This window comes from Melanostigma gelatinosum, assembly GCF_949748355.1.
Source record: "Melanostigma gelatinosum genome assembly, chromosome: 6".
Classification (NCBI taxonomy): domain Eukaryota; kingdom Metazoa; phylum Chordata; class Actinopteri; order Perciformes; family Zoarcidae; genus Melanostigma; species Melanostigma gelatinosum.
The window spans coordinates 14,928,136-14,948,835 of NC_136639.1; the positions used below are offsets into that span (position 1 = coordinate 14,928,136).

The window sequence follows — 20,700 nt, forward strand, 5'->3', positions numbered from 1 at the left end:
TAGCCTGCTTCGACTCAAAGTCTGTGTCTTTCTGTCCCTTTTCATTTCAGAGTAAGCTTTGCTGTCAAAGTATTCAACTCTACAGTCTGTTAGGGGGTTGAGATGTGACGAATACCCACAGCATGACTGCAGTCTTTAGTAATTGGAAAAAGCTTTTCGATACATACACTGCAGTACAACAAGTGTTATTCATATTATATAACATTTTTGGGCTGAATGCAATAAGCTTTTCCACCAAATCTTGATTTGGATGAAAATGAGTTTGGATTCATGAGCCAATGCTTAATGCAGCGCTCAGAGCTAGAGACCTATATCTCTGCCATGAGCAATGCATCGGTCTCTAACAAGCGGTCTAACAGCGACCACCTCTTCAAATGCTTCAAATCACTGGCAGGTGGTTGGTGGGGCGGTCTCCTCCTGGTCCTGCCACAGTAGCTCAGATGTGGACCATTGGTTCAGGCTATTTTAAATCCTATACACATTTGCAATGCCTCTATGACCAAACGGCATAATGGCATATCACTGTCTATTAATGTGAGGTTGTGACACGGTCTGGATTATTTTTATGCTGTGGTTTTACGATGAGTCACCGGTATCTCAAACCTTCTCTGGCGTGTGATGGTTAGGTGAAATACAGACCATAAGGTTTAATTACCTTACACACCAAACATCATATAAATTAAACAAAAAGAGAAGAAAAAACTAAAAGCTGATTTAATTTTAGTATGAACATCGTGTGTGTGTGTGTGTGTGTGTGTGTGTTTCTGAATGTTTTTCATTTTTAATGTTTTCACACAACAGTGCCACAGGGCTCTTTTGTAGCTTCAAGGACACAGGGAAATGTAATTGTTACAATACTGCTGCAATTCCCTCAACAGTTGTGATCTCAATCAACAGAGGATATTGTACCACTTTGTGTGCTCCTGGCTTTTTAATGCATGTGTGATGTTTGGATGAGGTCTTGCTTGTTGGTATGATATTTGGTAATCGTCAGTGGTCTTGGCAAGATAAAGACCTGGAAGCTAGCTGTTAATAAACATGTTTTTTTCTGTTTAATGAGCGCTGGAGAGCATTTTATGTAAATATAAAAAAGGTATTTGATACTGTTCTTCATTGTTGAGCAAGTTATAATATGATATGACATAAGTCAGTGAGCCAGTCCCTTACAGCAGCACTGCAGTACTATACACATTTGAATTGAAGTTTTACTTATGATTAGGTCCACAACTGATGGTTATGCTTTTATTGAATATACAGTTAACAATTTTCTTGCTCCATTAGTCAACCATTCTCTCTATAAAATGTCAGGAAATCGTGAAAAATGCCTGCTGACACAGCTCAAGGTGACCTAATAGCTTGTTCTGTCATCCCAACAATCCGGGGGTTTTTTCGTAAATGAGGAAGAAATCCTCACATCTGGAGCCAGAGAATTGTTGGCTGTTTTACTTGAAATATTCAACTAAATGAATGATTGATTGATTTTTTAAACAGTTGCCACTTGGCAATTCATTTTCTGACGGTCGACACATCGACTGATCGATTCAGCTGTAGTTATGATGCACAACTCATATTGATTTCTAACTGCACTGGGCTCTACATCTAGATTAAAACATATACCCAAAGAACAAAAACAGAATTATCTGCACATGTTAACGCCTGTGTCTTTGTTCAATGTAACTCAAGACCTGCCTTGTTATAAGCACAATACATCCAAGTCATTACTATACTATGTGTATGTGGGAATTCGAAGAGCTAATCGTCAAAAGGACCAGGACCTTATTGATCGTTTCTTAAAAATTGTTGTAGAAAATATGGTTGGCTCAAAATTGTGTTTTTCTCACACAGGGAAAAAGTGAATGTTTTTCAGAGAGAAAACAGGTTAAACTGATATGATGTAGAAGCTTTTTTCCCAGGGCACTTCCTACCCAGGACACTATGTTTTAGGGAAAAGGAAAGGGTGAAATGGTGGACGGGTAAGAGTTTCATTTAAAACATTTTCTTCTGGCTCCCTTTTGCACAAACGTAGAGAGTGCAAACATCTGCTAAGGACAAACAAGTCAGTAATTTGACATTTGTATTCCATATATTGATAAAGATCTGCATCAAAATATACTTAGTGGTAGACAATCATGCTGATTTTGTAAAATATTTGAGTCATAGTATGTTTATGTCTTGACATAAAGATGGACTGTGAATAATCTAAAGTGATTCAGTGTCATGACCACGGAGTAATGGGAATAAGTTAAAATGCCACATTTTGCTGAGCATTCATCTCTGCATGTGTCATCAAAGTTTGGGTTCAATTGCACAATGCAAGATGGTATTATAGAGATGGTATTATAGAGATGGTATTATCAAAAAACGTGTTCCAAATTTGTTGTCTTAATCTGCAATGCTGAGTGTAGTATTATGCGTAAATTAGGCATTTTAGGTTAAGTACCTCTCACACTGACGTGTTTTCCTTCCAACTGACGCGTATCTGTCCGCTGACAAAGGTCTCCCCATGGAGGATGTTTCCGATGATGCCTCACTCAACCAAATAAATGCATCACTATTAGCGCTGAGCTGACAGACGTATGTTTCTGCGTGGTCATTAAAAATGCGAACGATCACCCCAATTATCCCGGCAGTGGCCTTTTAGTGACATAGCTTCTAATTAGCGCGAGAAGTATCTATCTCTATAGAGGAAACTGAGAAGAGCAAAGAAATGCTGGAATGAGAAAGAGTGGTGGGACTCATCGCAGCTCTGAAGGCTCTAAGAGCGGTCCTTGTGTATAATTAACTTGATAGGTTGGTTTAAGTGTGTATCAACATATCTGTAATTGAGGCTTGTCTCTACAACTGTAAATTAGTCAGGAAATCAACACTGCAATAGAACTAGCATGCATTACCCCATTAGATCTTGACAGTTCAGACAAGGTCGGTGAACGTCTACAGTTATTCTCTTGTGCTGGATCTGTAAGAGCCGTTATTGTGATCTCTAATGTCCTCAGGAGACACGGCTTAGAGTTGTTATTTTTTTCTTTAACAGAAAAAGAGAGTATAACTCAGTGGGCTCAGTTTGAGCTTTTACTCTCAACTATTTTACTTGCCTTATTTCACAGTAAATTGCCTTATTTCATGGTAAATTGCCTTATTTCACAGTAATGCTAAACATTCCTGCACCGTAAAGTACGCTCAAGCCCCTGGAATACCTTCCTGAATGCGGTCACATTGTCTGTGAAGTTAATCTTCCATTTGTCATGGATTACCTTGAAAGTGGTTCATGTTCTTAAATAGAAGCTGACTTCAGCTTCGCAAACATAAGCTACAAAATATACCGGTAGTCTTGTTTGTTTGCAACATCACATTAAGTTATGGATTTTGTTGGTTAGAATGCATGATCTTAAAGAGGAAACTGTAAGAATAAATGTGACCTCGGGCTGTAGTAGACCAATTCATGATGTAATTCAAATTCTGTTCTCGTGTTCATTTCTTTCTTTAGGTTTGGCCATTTCAGGTTAATGGTCCTTTCCTTATACTCACTCAGTATTGTATTATTTCTTCCCGTCTGTTCTGCAGCTACGGAAGACTAGACAGCTGTGCTTTTATGTTTTGTCAGAGAGTGAGCCAAAGTCTCTTTTCTTCTTGAAAATGAAGCAGCTCGTTGTGAATGTAGTGCCAAAATGATTAATGAATAATTGTCATCGGCATTTATTTACTTTATCTCATTTGTCACAGACTATCACAAGTGTCTTACTGTATTATAATACTGAAATTGCCTTGTGTTAAGCTGCCCTACTTTTTGTATCAATGTTGATATTCACTGTAAAGAAAAAGAAAAAGGCAGTGTGTGGTGTGGTGTGTGTGTGTGTGTGTGTGTGTGTGTGTGTGTGTGTGTGTGTGTGTGTGTGTGTGTGTGTGTGTGTGTGTGTGTGTGTGTGAGAGAGAGAGTGCCTGTGAGTACAGTGTCAAAAGCCGTTAAGAAAAATTACAAAATAACTCCAGAGACTTCTCTCATTTTTTTCTAACAAGTCCACCAGCATTACACAGCGAGAGTGAGGCACTATATTAAGACGTAGGGTGTAGGAAAACATGCCGATATAACACCACTCGTGCTTTAGGTCTCTGAGGCTGGCTGCCATGCATCTGGAGGTAGGTTATTCAATTTTGGACATGGGAGGAGATGAGGAAGCACCAACCACCACACTACAATGCTGTGATGGGCATAGAGACTCCTGTCAACCAAACAAGAATGCTTTGAAATGTATCCCTTTTATCATTTTTATTTGCATCCCTGGTATACATTAGACGCCGAATAAAATGGCTCTTGGGGGATATGCTGGCCCTGCATGGAGGGATCCTCTAGGAGCCAGGCATTATGATGTGGTCATTAGTGATGAGTGGAAATTCAGTTTGGACCATCCAGTATGTCATCCACTTAGTTTAAACATATATAGTAAAGAAATAAAAGTTAGCAAATGATGTAATATTTAAGATGTATATGTGCATTTTTATCGACCACATTTTAGTAGTCATCCACCTGAAAACTGTAAATGTATCATTAAGAATATTTATTGATGAGCTACGCTGGAATGTAAACACGAAAACATAAATTAAACATACACATACCAGAACCTAATTTGTGAGAAGAAAATATGTGGAATATGTGCACTTTCGCTGAAATGGATTCAGTCAGAGTGAAAATCATGTCAAAGCAAACCTGTAACATGGTGTGTAACACATCTTTGGCGCTGAGATAATAATGATCCTGCTTTGTGTGCGCTAAGCCGGATCTATGGAAACATTCATCACATTCCTCTTTCTTAGCCCTCTCTTTTCCTCTTGGCTCTCCAAGCCGCTTTACATTGGCACCATATTGACAGTCTGCACAGGGTTAACAGGCTGGATCTAGAGCGTGAGGATTGATTAAATGTTCCATTTGATCACAGACGTTCTGAATAAGATGGATGGCCCTGACAGAACAGATACAAAGGGGTGACTTGATTCCCATGACGTGCACGTGCACACACACACAGATGCACACATTCAAACTGTCTGGAAATGAAGCAATAATTTCTTGATTTTTTCTTTTTTTTTTGACTCCACAGATAAACCTGCAGAGGAGAATGAGGGTCACAGGTCTAATTACCCAGGGTGCAAAGCGTATCGGCAGCCCGGAGTACGTCAAGTCTTATAAAGTAGCCTACAGTGATGACGGGAAAACCTGGAGAACATACAAAGTCAAGGGCAAAGATGATGATATGGTGAGACACACGCGTGGGTACACAACCCTCGTCATCTCTCCCCTCTATTCCTTCAGCCTCTCGCTCTGTAAAACACAGACTGATATACACACACATGCCCACACTCGCACGTGCACATGCGGCAACGAGAGACTGTGCCACTCAGTCAAGGGCAGGGTGGAGGACATGATGAGATGGCTTTTTAATTAGCTAGCACACACCGGGCCCCACCTTGCTGCCCCTTACCCCCCTCCACTTTTATGACTTCTAGATTGAATTTTTATACTATTTGGGGACAAACAGCCACAAGATAGGCCACGCAGCGTTCTATCATTCCTGACAGCCAACCACGGCGCTCCTCCATTTGGCCAAGCTCCGACGAATGACCCCGACTTCCAAACTTCTTTCCAGATTTGTTACCCGGAACAATGAGTCTGAACTTGGAACATTCTGTGATCTCAGTTTTGTTCTTTTTTTTTGTAGCGTATAAAAGTCTACGTGTAAAATAGTGTAAAAATGTGTCCTACAGAAAGCAAGGATGTGAGTGAGATTGCGAGTCTAAATTTGCAAGCAGTATTTGTTGGAGGTGGAAGTTGTAGCCGTATGAGCAGACTGAGATAAACACCTGCACAGTCGGATCTGTCGTTGTGTTTGAGGTAGTCACATGCCCTGATTCTTGACCAAATATAAATCGGGGATTTCTGTTCACATTGACCTGTTGCCACCCAGTGACAGCTCCTACTTTCTTGTACCGCATAAAAACACACTGCTCTGTCTCTCCCTTGTTTTCTCTTTCTGTGTCGCCTTCTCTCCGCACCTCACACATGCAGTACATCAGTCACTCATATCAGAGCTTTTTAGGATAAAACTCTCCAGAACGTATGGCGATATAATTGGAGAGCTAATTTAAAACACTGTTCTTATGAATTGCGGCTCAAATGATGCGAGAAATTGTCTATTTATTCCCTGCAATTCTAGCTCATTGACCTTGAATGACAGCAATTTGTCGAGTGTGGAGTAGACACTAGAGACTGCATAACGGCAAAACTGATCTGCTTCACCATCCTTCCCTGCCCCCATCTGCTGTTATTTCATCCCCTGCAACAGATTTTCAGAGGAAACGTCGATAACAACGCTCCATCAGCCAACTCCTTCACCCCTCCCATTAAAGCCCAGTACGTGCGCATTTACCCCCAAGTCTGCAGGAGGCACTGTACCTTACGCATGGAGCTGCTTGGTTGCGAGTTGACAGGTGAGGGAGCTGAGCATGTTTCATCCAACTGTACACACAAATGAAGGATGTAGTGATCTGAAAATCCACCACAATTGTGTCATGCTGCATTTTTTTTTATGTGGCAACAGCACTGAAAATATACAGTTATTTGGAGAGCAGGTGGGTTATGCGGTCAGGAAGGTTCGAACAAAAGTGTCTGTTTTTGTTGTTGCCAGGCTGTTCTGAACCACTGGGAATGAAGTCAGGCCATATCCAGGACTACCAGGTCACGGCTTCCAGCCTCTTCAGGACGCTCAACATGGACATGTTCACTTGGGAGCCTGGAAAGGCTCGGTTGGACAAACAGGGCAAGGTCAATGCTTGGACTGCTGGACGTAGTGACCAGTCACAGTGGCTACAGGTAAGACGTTATCTGTAGCTACATGTGTTATCTTTTGTAGCTACTGTCGAGATTGTATCAATATATTAGCAGGTAAATGAACAGACGGTCAGGTTCCTGCAGATAGCTGGTTTTCGCTCTGCTGAAGGATTAGCTCTGTCCTCCGTTGCACAGTAATTGATGGTGAGCACATCGTAATGCATGCAAATAGATTCGATTATGCAGCATTGTATAGGGAGAGACTTCATTGATGTGTACAGTGTGAGCTATGGAGGAATTACATATCAAAATCCTCCCTCTATTAGCTAGCTTTCAGTATTATTCATAAAAACAGTCAGTAATAGGTCGGCATTTCTTTTTCTTGGTGCCAGTCCTTTTGAGTCCAACACCCACACTGCCTCTGTTTGAAGAGTTTAGCCCTGCTATCTTTGGCTGCAGCCCAGGCTTTCTATCTCTATGAACACAGCCAATCCATTTGTTTTCATTACAGTAACTGATGGCTGAAAATGTATCCTGAAAGGGACCAGACACGTCTCTAAGTGAACGTTTACACCCCAGTCTTTCTGCTTAATAATATGAGATTGATGGAGGCCTAGGGTGTTTAAGATGCATATCAATCAGACTCAATCATGCCCAGTTTGCTCTCACGTATGGCCTCATATATTGGATTTTTTTTTTGTTCTTTGAAGATAAAAGGCAGTCAATGCTCTTTGCTTTCATATAAAAAAACACATCTTACTTTAAGCTGTAAAACTGATCGTACAGAAGAATGTGATATGGATCATCTTCTCAGGGTATTGAAGATCAGAGTGATTGCTTTGATTTCTTGGCCTTTCTGCTGCACCCGCTCCACGGATACCGCCTCCCGGCAGTGACACAGTTAGCACTCTGTAGTCACGCTGACTTGTCTGGCTGTTATTAGATCGGCCGGGTCTTGAGTCAGATATGTTTTTTATTAAGCTGAAAGCTTTTTTGCCCAGGACAAGGGTATATGCTGGGCTGCGTGTCGGAGGAGACAGGTACTTAGGCAGGCCCCATCCAGGCCAGGGGAGCTCAGCTAAGCAAAATTGATTGCTGTGGGTAAAATAAAACGTGTGGTCTCATATTACATGCTGTGCCGGCTGGAAAGGAGAGATGCTGTACAGACACATTGAGAAAATCAATGGCTTCCACTGCCAAGGACCATTTCTGCACACACAGACATATACAATATCTGGCTTTTGGAAAAGTAGACATTAGGATTAAAGTGCTGTTTCACATGTATACAGACACAGCTGTTGGTGCTGCCCACTTTTTTATATTTAGTGATCGTCGCATGTATATTTGTTAAACTCCCACAATCAGTGTCTTCTTCATACTGGTTGCCATGGCAAATAATTGATTCTCAGTGACATTACTGAATGACTTTAAACCTCACAAATTAATGGAATTAATCAGCCTTAATGACAAATTAAGTGTTACTATTAATCTAGACAACTGGTCTGGTGTGCAGTGGAAGCAGTGGGGACCTCTACAAACATCAAAAATCTGACTAAATGTGTTTATATAATTGGACAAGATCTCATTTCAGTAGGAATTTCATTTAATGTTAAATAAATAAATGTAAATATATACATTATATATATATAGACAGTGGAGACAGATTTGTATCTTCTGCTACTCTGAATACCTTCTTATAAAATAAGTATTCTAGCCTTTTAACTAAACATAAATGTATATCCAAGCTCTAAAAATGTTCTGACTTCTGACTTTTTGTGTCTTATTTTTCATAGTAATAGTCGGTGGCCTTTTGTTGCTTCCTTAAGAATTGTATGTCCATAACACAGAGACATGTCATAATACTCAGATGAACACTTACACACTGTTCCAATTAGTGGTAATGTCAATCATAGAAATACACAACTCAAACATGCAATGAATCATCAAATGGAGAACATAGTTTTCAGCAGTTTAAATACTTACACAATTGAAATTGTGTGGCACAAAACACTGTACAATCTTAACAAAAACACCTGTTTGTTTGGGGACTGTCCAAGCTAAAGTTATTCTATCCTGGCAGGAGATACAATTACACAGCGGTAGACCGAACCAGAATCTTTCAAGATGTTTTCAGGAGAGGAAGCTGTCAGACTGAACTGCAAGTGTTCCAGCTGGCATAAGCTGATTAGTTAATTATGCACATTAACATGTCCACATAGCAAAGACAAATTACCAGAGAGACAGTAGCTACTTTTCAATTTCACAGAATTCCTTTTAATGCAACACGCGCACTGCAAATTCTCTGGCAAGTAGTGTTCCAAGACTGTGGGGAGTGTTTTGGGGGGATTATGGTAAACATTCCTCCGACAAAGAAACAAACAAGGTTATAATGGTGTGATTGTGTCTCTTCATCTCATATTTCTTAACTGCATTAGAGTCAACAAACTACTTAGCAATGATTCACTTTCCTGGATTATGATGTTGAATTCTGAATCGCATCTGATGTTTTGGGTAGCACTGATGAGGAATCCAGGTGTGATATCCACCGTCAGGAAGCAAACAAGAGGAAAACAAGCTGCAGAGAATAAACACTGAATTCACACTACGAATGCGTGAGTCTTGTAAGAGTTGAGATCACAATTTTCTCAGGGATAGAGTTCATTTTCTTCTGTAAACAAAATGAATTATTGCTATTTGCACAATTGCATTATAAGTATAATATTATCTCTGGTAGTGCTAATATACATTTAACGTTAATGCGCGTTGCACGTTAGAAAAGCGGCAGGCTAGGCTTGTGTCCACCTCCAATGTAACCGACGTAACCCAGCCTGACCTTCCATATGGCTTTGTGGTTTATTTGATTTATTGAGTTCAAGGGAGAATCTGTCGGAAGAAATTACAAATATCAATTGAATTAGCCTCCAAACCTTTCACAACATTTTCAAATGCTCTAATTGGGATCTAGCAGCAAATCTGTTTGCAAGAGGTTCCAGGCTGCAGGGGCAGAGAACATAAAAGCGTCTTTGCCCATTTCAGTGCGAGCGTTAGGGGCAGACCATGTCAGCGCTAACATTAGGGACTAGTTTTAGGTGAGAAATACTGACAAAGATGAGAGGGGAGCCCACCTAGAATGGATTTTTCAATTAATTTGCACCAGTGAGTGTTAAATATAAATGTGTTCAACAGCTTGTCACACTGTGGTTATTGAAACATGGTTTATCCTTAAGAAACTGCAGAGGAGTATTGTGCAGGGAATTATTTCCCTTTGGACACAGTAACTCCACTAAATATGTAGACAGAATTGTGTAATATATGGAGTTTATCATTCACATGCACACTTCTCACTTCAATGTATTTGTTATATATTTATTATTTATATATATATATATATTATCTGGAGTTGAAATGGAGATACATTTTCACACAAAATAATACGAGGATAAATGTAATATTTGAGTTGAATATTACAAATCTTAACTGATCAATTCAACATAGACCCACTTGTAATTCTTCGACATGTGAAGATATCAGATTACTAGTTGTTATTCATAGAGAGTTGAAAAGATCACATGTCTCAAATTCTTAGCATGTTTTCTCACACCCTTATAAGCCTACAAATCCCTGTGGCAAAGCAAAATAAATAAGAAATGGTTCTTGAGTTTGTTTTGGTCGGATGCCACCTTTAAGCTTTATACACAAGATTAAAGAAAATATGAACCCTTAAGCTAAGCTACAGCACAGCGGCTGGTTCCATAGCCCCTAAGCTAGTGCAGTGCAGATGCTTCACTACAGAAGAGATTTATCTCCAAACGCACACTATATGCTTTGCTGTTGTTTTCTTTTTCTTTTCCTGATCCAAACAAGCAGTTCAGGTGTCACACACACCCTCTGCCGTACTGTATATGTACTGTATTGTGTATGTTAGTGGTAGAATGGTTCACAAGTTGAACAAACAGAACAGATTCATAATACAATCAGGTATGTTCTACATAGCTGCAGCTCATGTCTTTGTTTCACATTATTTTTTGCCACTTTTGTCCTCCAAATTTGGAAAGAGCTCTCTAGTAACTACACTGTCATGTAAATTCACTTTTGGCTATTACCTTCTACTATTTCCACTTTCACCCAGTTCCACCGTGGACATCTTTAGTGCAGAGACAAGAACGAGAACCCTTAATAGAGTACAGACTTTATAACGCATATCATGTACATATGTACAGTAAATAATGATTCAGTGTAAGTTCTCTTTCAATAACACCCCAACAAAAATGTCTTTTGTGGACATTGATCATGCAAAGTGTGTCACTTAATTTGCAACTTGTTTAATTTATTTGTATCCTGCAAAGGTTACAAAACAAGCTATGAAAGTAATTTTGTTCTGGCGGTTCATTTGTTATCCCCTGTCTCCAAGGTTTTCACACCCAATTATCTCCTTAAAGTGATAAATATGTGTGCTGTGTGGCTGTGGCACCCTGATAATCACCTCTGCCTCTGATGATGCAGAGTGAGCTCAAACTTGAGTGTGAAAACTTTGAGATAATTACCGCTATACAAATGATATATCAGTGCTAATTAGAAATCCGGCATATGGGTAGAAGTCTTTGTCACACATCAGTCATTTAGGTACCTGACCTGGTAATATAATGCCTCATTTCCACTGCAATGTACATCGCCTGTTACTACATGACATCATCTTTACTGCGACACCTGAATCCTTTCATTGGCAACTAAACAGAGGAACATCTGCACTTCATTAACTCTACAGCATAGTCTACATAGTGTATGGTCAAGTGTACAATGTAGTGTGCGGTGTAGTTTTGAAAGCTGACATTTTTTTAAATCTATTCACGGTAGTTTGGCTTTTTAAAAATGGCAGGTTTGTGCTGGATGTCCCGTGATTGATGATGACAATTCTCTCTAAACAATCAGCAGGCTGCAGTGTTTTGACTCCATCTTCTGGTATCGGCTGGAGGTGGTACCAAAAAAAGTACCAGGTACTATACACAACTTTTGCCATATCGTCACCTTCCTAAAATAATGGCCCAAGTCATTTTTTCAGGTTTTTCCGAAAACACAAAATAACACGGCCTAACACTCTTGAGTCTTGACGTAGACCATTATATTACAGGGGTAGAATAGCATGATCTGTTCATCTGAGGATGTAGGCAATTTTACCAGAGGTGGCCAGCATCATAAGGAGATGGTTTAGGCAACAAAGTCATTTTTGTCAAAAAATGACTTCGGCCATTATTTTAGGAATGGAAAACCAAAAAAAAGCGAGTTGGGTGGAGTCATGCTGGACCGTGGGAGTGCGGAATAAGTAATCACGGATAAGTAGATCGAAGGCCTTCATGTCAGATATTGACATGATGGGCACTTGTGTGATTGCGTCTATGGAATGACTCAAATTTCTTCGACATGAATTCTAAGTTTCTACACTATTGACCCTTCAGTAATTATAATGGTAACAATTTAAGTAAACTAAAATTGTATTCGACATTGATGTTCAGATTGTATTGCTGTCACTGTTTGGTTTGAGGAAGTGTTGGATCCAAAAGAAAGCACCAAGCAGTAGGCAGGATAAGAATTCCACAGTTTTGTTTCATCGAAAGCAGAGCAAGAAAATCTCAGGAACCCATGAGCTTGAGTAAATGTAAACCTCCATATGTAGAGCAGAGCAAAAGTAACAATTAAGCAAATGACTACTGCGAGAGTGGAGGATTGCATTGGCAGATACTAATGAGGTAAATAGTCGCAGCTTAGCAGCTAAGGCACTGCCAGCACATGGGGGAAATGTGTCTCTCTGCTGGAGCACACAGGGCCAAGGAGAAAGCACAGTGGGAAACTATAAACCCAGACAGGAGAGACAAAGACAAGTGGAGACTCATAAGTAAAGTGACCTGTCACAGTCACAGCTGCAAAGCCTGTGGAGTCAGTGTTATTACTCTAGCACCAGTTTAGCTGGATACATGTCTTTATTGCCAATATCACAGTTTATTTCCACTGGGGTTGTAGCAGGATGCAAAAGAATGGGGTTTCAGATTATTTAGGAAATGGTGGTGGCCGAATACCTACCATGATGATCAGGGTGGCTTAATATCCACTAGGTGCTATGATGACACATTACTTGAGCTCAGAAGTGCAGGTGCATATTTTGAATAGAGTGTAAGATTAATACATGGCATTGTCACAACAGCTTAATTTACTTTTACTGGTAGAAGTTGGAAATTATCATAGCTGTGTGACAGAACTGGGTTGCAGCCATTTGTTTCCAGACTTTGCTGGTAAAAATGTGTGTACAGAAAATGGCCACCAGAGATGATGAAGCCAAGCTTAGAGGTGATCCAGACACGGGATTCAACAAAAAGATGACCTTGGAACCATGTAGATAGAGCATGGTCTTTAAAGAGACTTGTGGAAAATGACGAAAAGACGAAGCAGTAGAACATGCCACGAAGAACATTGTTGTTGACTGATTTAAACACAGCGGGGGGGGGTAAGAGATCCTAAAAGGCGTCATCAGCATTTGAATCTTCCACTCATTGCCTTCATTCATGAATGTGAGATGATTGACTGGCTCAAGCCAAGCTTTAAAGTGAGATAAAAGGCACATGATAGTGTTCATGGTGGTTATAGTGTTTAAAACTCGATAATCAACGTATACAAGAAAGCTGTCCCTCCTATGAAGAAGAACCTAGTGCCAGTAGGCAAAGGATGAACTTTGCCCTCTTAATGTATCTCTCCATGAGTATCATTTTTGGGCCAGCAAAAGAGTACAGTTTTGGCAGGATTAGTGCCTGGTGATCTGTCGTGGGCAAACGTGGTCTCTCAATGTTTATTAAGATGACAGATGTGCACACTCAAAGAACACTACAAAGGTTTGTGAGATCCCCGAAGATAGTGATGATAGGAGAAGATCAGCATACTTTTGACATGTAACACAGTGGTGCTGGCTTTAATCAACAAAGAATCCCCAAGAGAGAAATGTGAAGGTCCCTTAACATTGTTCATCCAAGGCACTGGCTTCTACTTAGGACGGGTGGTCCTTCAATCAGAGGAGCGACGGTTTGATCCCCGACTCCGCTAGTCCATGTCGATGTGTCCCTGGGCAAGACACTTAACCCCAAGTTGCTTCCGTAAGCCTGAAGGGGCAGGTGGCACCTTGCATGTTCGTCCCTGCCATCAGTGTATGAATGGGTGCGAATGGGTAAATGAACATGTAATGGTAAAGCAAATTTATATAGGCCATGTTGGTTTATTCCACAGTGCAAAGAGCTTATTGGATCCAAAGTCTACCAGCACCAAGGGGGGTTTAACTGATTATTCCAGAGGAGACTGCAGCAGGCTGAATGTCAGAGAACAGTCTTGTCATGTTCAGGCTGCACAGTACAAGCTGCACTTCAGAGCGATGCAACCCAACACTTGATCTGGGATCATTAATCTTGTGCTGCAGCTGCTTTGGGTCACCTTCTCCTTGACTGTTGAGTGACAAAGTCTTTTCTGTCCCATTAATCTGATACAAACAGTTGCAGACTCAAATACCAATGAAATACTATTTGCATAGAGCAAATAGCATAGAAATAAATCTTGCTAAATGCAATGTTAATGAATTCCACTTCTAAGTGTAGCTTTTACTGTGCTCACAGTTCTTACAATTTGAAACAGTAATAAATTAGATCAAATGAATGTTGCATTTCCATAGAGGAGAATACCATAGAGCAGTGATTCTCAACTGGTGGGTCGCGAACCAAAAGTGGGTCGCGGCCCCTTTTCAGTGGGTCGCGGGCCTTTGCCTGAGAAAAAAAAAAATAATAATAATAATAATTGTGATTTTATTTTGAAGGGCATTTTTTATGCAGCGGAATTATTCCAGCATTTACGGTACTTGTTCAGCGGTGCAGGAAAAACACAGACCAATGCGTTGTGAATCACATCACGTGATGCAGCTCAGCCAATCAAATATGGGTATTCTGACAAGTTTCCTGACTTGAGTGAGATGTACACACACCGTGACACATGGGGAGAGACGAGGATACAGAGAGCAGAGCAGGACTGTTGAGCTGTGAGATGTGAAAGTCAAATCATACGACGATTTCCAAAAGAGAAAATTACCAGAGAGACCAGAGTCATTGGACTCTGACTAGACAGACTCATATAAGTGAATTCTTCCAACACTACTTTCTCTTTTTAGAAGATGAGAAAAATATAATATTGTGGCTTTTTCACTTCACCCTGAATGAACTGAATTTAAAGCTGCAGGGCAATTCAGTGAACATAATTTATCTAAAATGAATTGTGTTACGTAATTTATTCTTTAATCCAGCCGTTATTTTACTTGAAATGAGAAGAACATCCATTCATGTATTTCTATGTATTATTTATAATCCATCCAGTTAAATTTGAAAAATGAGAATATTTGTTAAAATATAATTGATGTGTACTTTCTTTATTTGATACACAGAGATGTTACTAGACTTCTTGAATATAGATATACCCAAATTATATATATATATATTTATATATTAAATTATATATATATATATATATATATATATATATAATTTGTGTCATGGGTCCCGGCTTATCATTAAGGGGTGATGGTGGGTCCCGCAGCCAGACCAGTTGAGAACCACTGCCATAGAGCATTCAACTATTATCAATTTGTTTGTCTTTATTTTACCTAACAAAAATGACCTTACATAATACACTTTGCTTATCATATAGATGTATCTGAACATTAGAGTTATCAAATGCATTTCAGAAATAGTTTTTATTGGAATAATCTTGATTAAAAAAATCTGAGTTTGGCATCCTAAGTACTGTTTCACCCCTTACACGACCATACGGTGAGGTTTGTGGTCAAAAGTAAATGTGTACTGCCAGAATTGAAATGAATTTAAGCTGAAGAGTTAAGGCAGTTTCAGTGTAAATCAGGTTTCCCTTTTTTATATTATTTTTATTTTCTGCAATTGGCAGGGATCATCACATTGTAAACATTAACATTTTTTTATTTAATAGTGTTTTTCAAAATGACAATGAATTACAATGGCAACAATTAATATACCGCTTAAGTCAATTATTCCAGCTTTTGCAAATGGTTCCTTAACCATCAATGCTTGTTGACACTTCACACGAGCATTGTCCCATGTGGAGTAGAGGCTAGAAAGAACAATCAGGAGACATAATGCAAGATTGATTCCCACTCAGTGCCTGTGAGCATGCATTTGTTGTCATCAAACCGGGTATTATCATGACACCAATTTTGTCGAGCACAGCTTCCTAATCAAATCGCTACCGCAAATACAGCACTGCTGACTTGAAACTCTATTTCATTTAATCTATAGAATTAGCAGGGTGTTTGTTCCATCCATCCACAGAGGAGAACGGCTTTCATTTGTACCATTGAAACACTCGTCTCTTCTCGAGTGTTTGTGCAGCAAAGATGAAGCGTGTCCTTTCTAAAGACAGAAAAGCTGCCTCCGAGAGACAGAAGCCATTGTTGCATGAAAGGGTTGAAGAGGGATTTTGATAATATGGACTTGCAATGATCGTGTATATATTTCAAGAAAAAGTGACCAGTACTGTGTTAGAATTACTTTCATGGCCTGTAAGAGAATTTATTGGGAACTTTCAAGGGTGAGATGTCTTCTGCGTCCTTCAAACTTGATTCCCCCCCCCCCCCCTCCCTCAATGGAAAACACAGCCCTTGCAACAATGAATTGTGAGGCAGGATTCAGTGGCTATCCTCTTAAATACAGCATTTGTATTCCTGTCATACCATATTCATCTGGTAGAAACTAGATAAAGGCACTTGTCCCTGCAGATCTGGCTGTTAAAGGTTCTAATCACATTAGAGATGCATACTTTATTCTGCTCACCTTTTTATCATTACTTGTCATACTACTCGACACAAAGTGACTGGATCAACGAGAACAGCACCTGCAGCCAAGTTTTCTTGCTGAACTAATTAAAGAAACAGAACGTTAGAGGGACAACGTCTCCGGGTGGTTTCTGTTGCAATCAGTGAGAAGCACACAACCATTTACCCACAGCTGTGATGCTGTAAAAAGTATGAAATGTATGAACACTGGCTTGAGCATACATTCTAATCGGTGGGGGCTGCATTTTATTTTGATTAAACCTTCACAGGAATTACCATGACAATATCAATCCAACACAGTAGGAAACACATTCCCAACTGAGCCAACAGCATCGCATCTTCTTTGTTTTGTTTTGTTCCACAATTTGGTGACAAAATCTGAGCTGTGGCACTCTGATATGAGACTCTGAAGCCAGGATGAGAGATGTAACCATAACTGCAAATTGCTCAGCCAGCATTTACTTTGGCAGATGTGCCAGCCCAGTTTCAGAAAAAGGCATGATTAAATGTGCACCATGTAGCTATGTGTAGTGAGTGAGTGCATGATTTTAAGACTTGGCAAATTGTATTCACAATATAAGGGCTTGTTGTGGGTCATTATCCAACTTCTACGGAGAAGCATGTCGGATGGGTACCGAGCTGATACTGGATATGTAACTGATGGCTGCCCAGTTGGAGACTCCTTCGTATTTAACATGTTCTCAAATTTACATCGACATAAATACAGCAGGTTCAAAAAAATTGCCAGCAGCTATTGCTAATACAATCATCTTGAGAACATTATCCAAGAATTCAAGGAGAATTTTGAGAAAGAATCCACACCAATTTGAAAACATGCGTGATGTCAATTTCATTAAGGCATAATCGTCAGAGCCTCATTTTAATCCTGTCCAATGTGGCTCTATTTTATTAAATTTCCCTGCAGCTAGTATGCTGATTTAATTAGCTTCCAAATTAAGTTACGGAAGGGATGGTGAAGCTATCTGCTTCCCTGATTCAATTGGGTGGTTTTTAGTGTCCCCTCCCTCCAACCATAGCCTTGATGTACAGGTCTGCTTGGAACCTGTGTAATGTTAGTCTTTTGTTTTCATTACCCAAGGAAGCCATCTTATCCTCCAACACCACGTCCTGATCCACATCTCTCTACCTCTGCCCCTCTCACTCCCTCTCAGCTACCGTAGGAAGCATTTATCTGTTTTATCTTGGGATGAGTGATTCATGAGTCTGCAGCAGCGCCTGCTGTAATCGTGGGATCTGCAGGAATTGTCAGAAGCGATGGCTCTTGTGCTTAAATCAGTGCAGCAGAGATTGGGTTCAATGTGTACTGCATGTGTATCTCGTGGTTTCAGAGTGTCTCTAAGCCATCTCTTGACAAGCAAGGTATCCAATGTTTAAATCAGACATCGTTATGTTTCGTGCCCAGGAGAGTGTGGCCTGCGCTTACGCATCAGCACTACATGCAGCATCCCTCAGTATTATGATTAATTCAGAATAGTCCACAGTTAAGCTAAGGCTCTGTAGAAAACTGGACATTGATTCATTTTAGGGTAATTATAATATTGCAAAGACCACCTATATCCATACATTTGATCTGTTTTGCAATTTCATGGTTCCCCTATTGATTGCATGTGAAGCACATCATGCTTTTGTGTGTGCGTGTATGCGAGCACACGTGTGAGAATTAGACTTGAATATTTTATAGACCATGTGAGAAGCAGGAATGGGTAGAGAGGAGCGATGATGAGCTTGTAAGTGCAGCAGCCAGAGTCGTAAACAATTTTATTTTCATTTCACATTTTACACTTGCTGAATATTCCAACAGGAATCTTTTTTTTCCCCCCTCCAGCAAGAATTACAGATTTGATTTCAGACAAAATCACACCGGGAGAGAGACTACTTTAGATTTTATCAGTGAGTAAGTGTCACAGTGAGCATTAAACAGAGTGTGAAATCCCCCAAGTCCCTTGCTACTGCAGCGTCAAGGCTATGTTTTTACGCACATAGATCCCTCACTTCACTCATGCTGACACAGTATGCAACTCGCTGGTTCTATAAATGCTGTTCTCCTTGCTGTAATAGCTCCAAATGATCCAGACCACCATGGTTGATTTTCTTCCTGTTCCTCTTGCCATGGCCAATTCCCTTCATCGGTCCATCAGCCATTTAGACTTAACTTGACATGCTGAGCTGAGGCTACATCTGTTTTATGGCCGAGTTGCCCATTAGAACCTCAGGTAGTAATGTTTGTGCTTTGACGTGCTTCGATGCACTGGCTTTGATGGAAGGCTGCCTTTGTTATGGAGAAAATAACAGGAATTAAATAATAGTTTTATGTTTTTTTTCTAAAGCACTCACGTTATTTTGTTAAATTATAGATGGAGAACAAGATGCCTCCAAAACAAAACGCTGACAATGCACTGTTGCAAGCTTTTACAGGAGAGGGTTACTTTTCTCTACAGACTTTAATCAAATGTTAGCATTTACAATGATACATGACACTGCCTCATCGATACTTGTACCTGAGACTGATGGTAATGTCATATGTTTTGCAGGTATTGGGTCATAATCCAAGGTATTTGGCAATTGAAATGTTTGACCAACATTATTCAAATTCATTCTAAAGGGGGACAAGAATATCTGTACCAAATTTCACATCAAAACCACATGTGTCAACCTCATGGTGGCACTAGAAGAAATCCATCCGATAGGTATTCAGGTAGATATTTAACTGGATGAAATGAAAATGATGACTTACTGGTGGCAGTAGATAAAATAAAAAAACAGGGAATCACCAGAATAAGGATTTGTCCTCTGGGCACCATAGATATCTGTTCTAAAGTCCATGACCAAAGCAGTGGATCAATGGAGCGACCACCAGACAGACAGTGGCATTCCTAGAGCCATGCCGCTATCATGGCTAAAAATGTGTGACAGCACTGTGAGCACTGTGAGCACCGTGTTTTCTGGTCTTTGCAGATTGCCTGGGGTTATCAACATGGAGGTGCCATTCATTATGCATTTAAGCATATTCGACATACTGTGACTCTGGGGAAAATGTCAATGTTTTTAGACAGAAAAACAAAGAATTTAATTTCAGTTACAAGCAGCACTGCGTCATGCAAGTGTGCTGGCATGAAGACTAGAGTGAAGAGGAGGTTGGGAGGGGGAGGATGTTCAATGCATAGCGAAGTCTATGCATCTATCCTCGTGTCAAGACAGCTCATTCGTCTCTTTCAGCAGAGCGCATTTGATTCACATTCCACATTTAGCACTTTCAAAAACATTGTGTGTACGCTAAGTCAAATTTGAAAAGGGAAAATGTTTTAGGTTCATGCAGGAATGTGGTTCCACACTGACTGGCCTTGGACAATATGATGCAGCCATGAGGGGGCTTCATCTCTATGACGTTTCCTTTACTATACTCAGTGCTCCTGAATCACACTTCAGACTGTCTGCTCACCAGCCTTTCACAGTGTGAGATCTCAGCAGGCATTTATACCTTCTGACATCCCCCAAACCCATGTGGAAACACCGGTCACACAAAAGGTGTCAGAAAGGAGATTCGCTGTGTGTGTGTGTGTGTGTGTGTGGGTGTTATTTGTGTGGTGCGTTTGCACTATGCTGAAATTTAAAGGACTTACAATTTGTTTCACAATGTGCAACTGACTTTAATCTGATGAGGTGACAACTGCAATAATAGTGACAGTGACAGTTATTCAAACTATCAAGTTACCCTGAAATGAAGTTATACATTTCCAAACGAGACATTGACCAGCCCGTTCTCATTGCCGAGGCGTCGAATACAGGCGCTTTGTCACGCCCCTCGACTTCTGATACTGACGCACAAGGCACTCACCGGACTTCCAGTTAACAACAATCAATGTAAACCCATCAGCATCATTATTAGACGCTCAGAGAAAATGCTCTGGGAGTGTGATAACATGAAGACCGAAAAACTCTCACAGGGCGGCTGGACGAGTCTTTTAAACGCAGGACTTTCAAC

At 40.2% G+C, this 20,700-nt stretch overlaps 1 protein-coding gene across 1 annotated transcript in view; it reads left to right on the top strand.

Annotated features, from left to right (window-relative positions):
- The window catches only part of edil3a (EGF-like repeats and discoidin I-like domains 3a), a 105,951-nt gene that overhangs the window by 70,539 nt on the left and 14,712 nt on the right, over positions 1-20,700 (top strand). Inside the window, exons 6-8 of the mRNA XM_079271016.1 lie at positions 5,091-5,246; positions 6,333-6,477; positions 6,675-6,859. Coding sequence (XP_079127142.1) covers positions 5,091-5,246; positions 6,333-6,477; positions 6,675-6,859 — 486 coding nt within the window. The remainder of the gene's footprint in view (positions 1-5,090; positions 5,247-6,332; positions 6,478-6,674; positions 6,860-20,700) is intronic.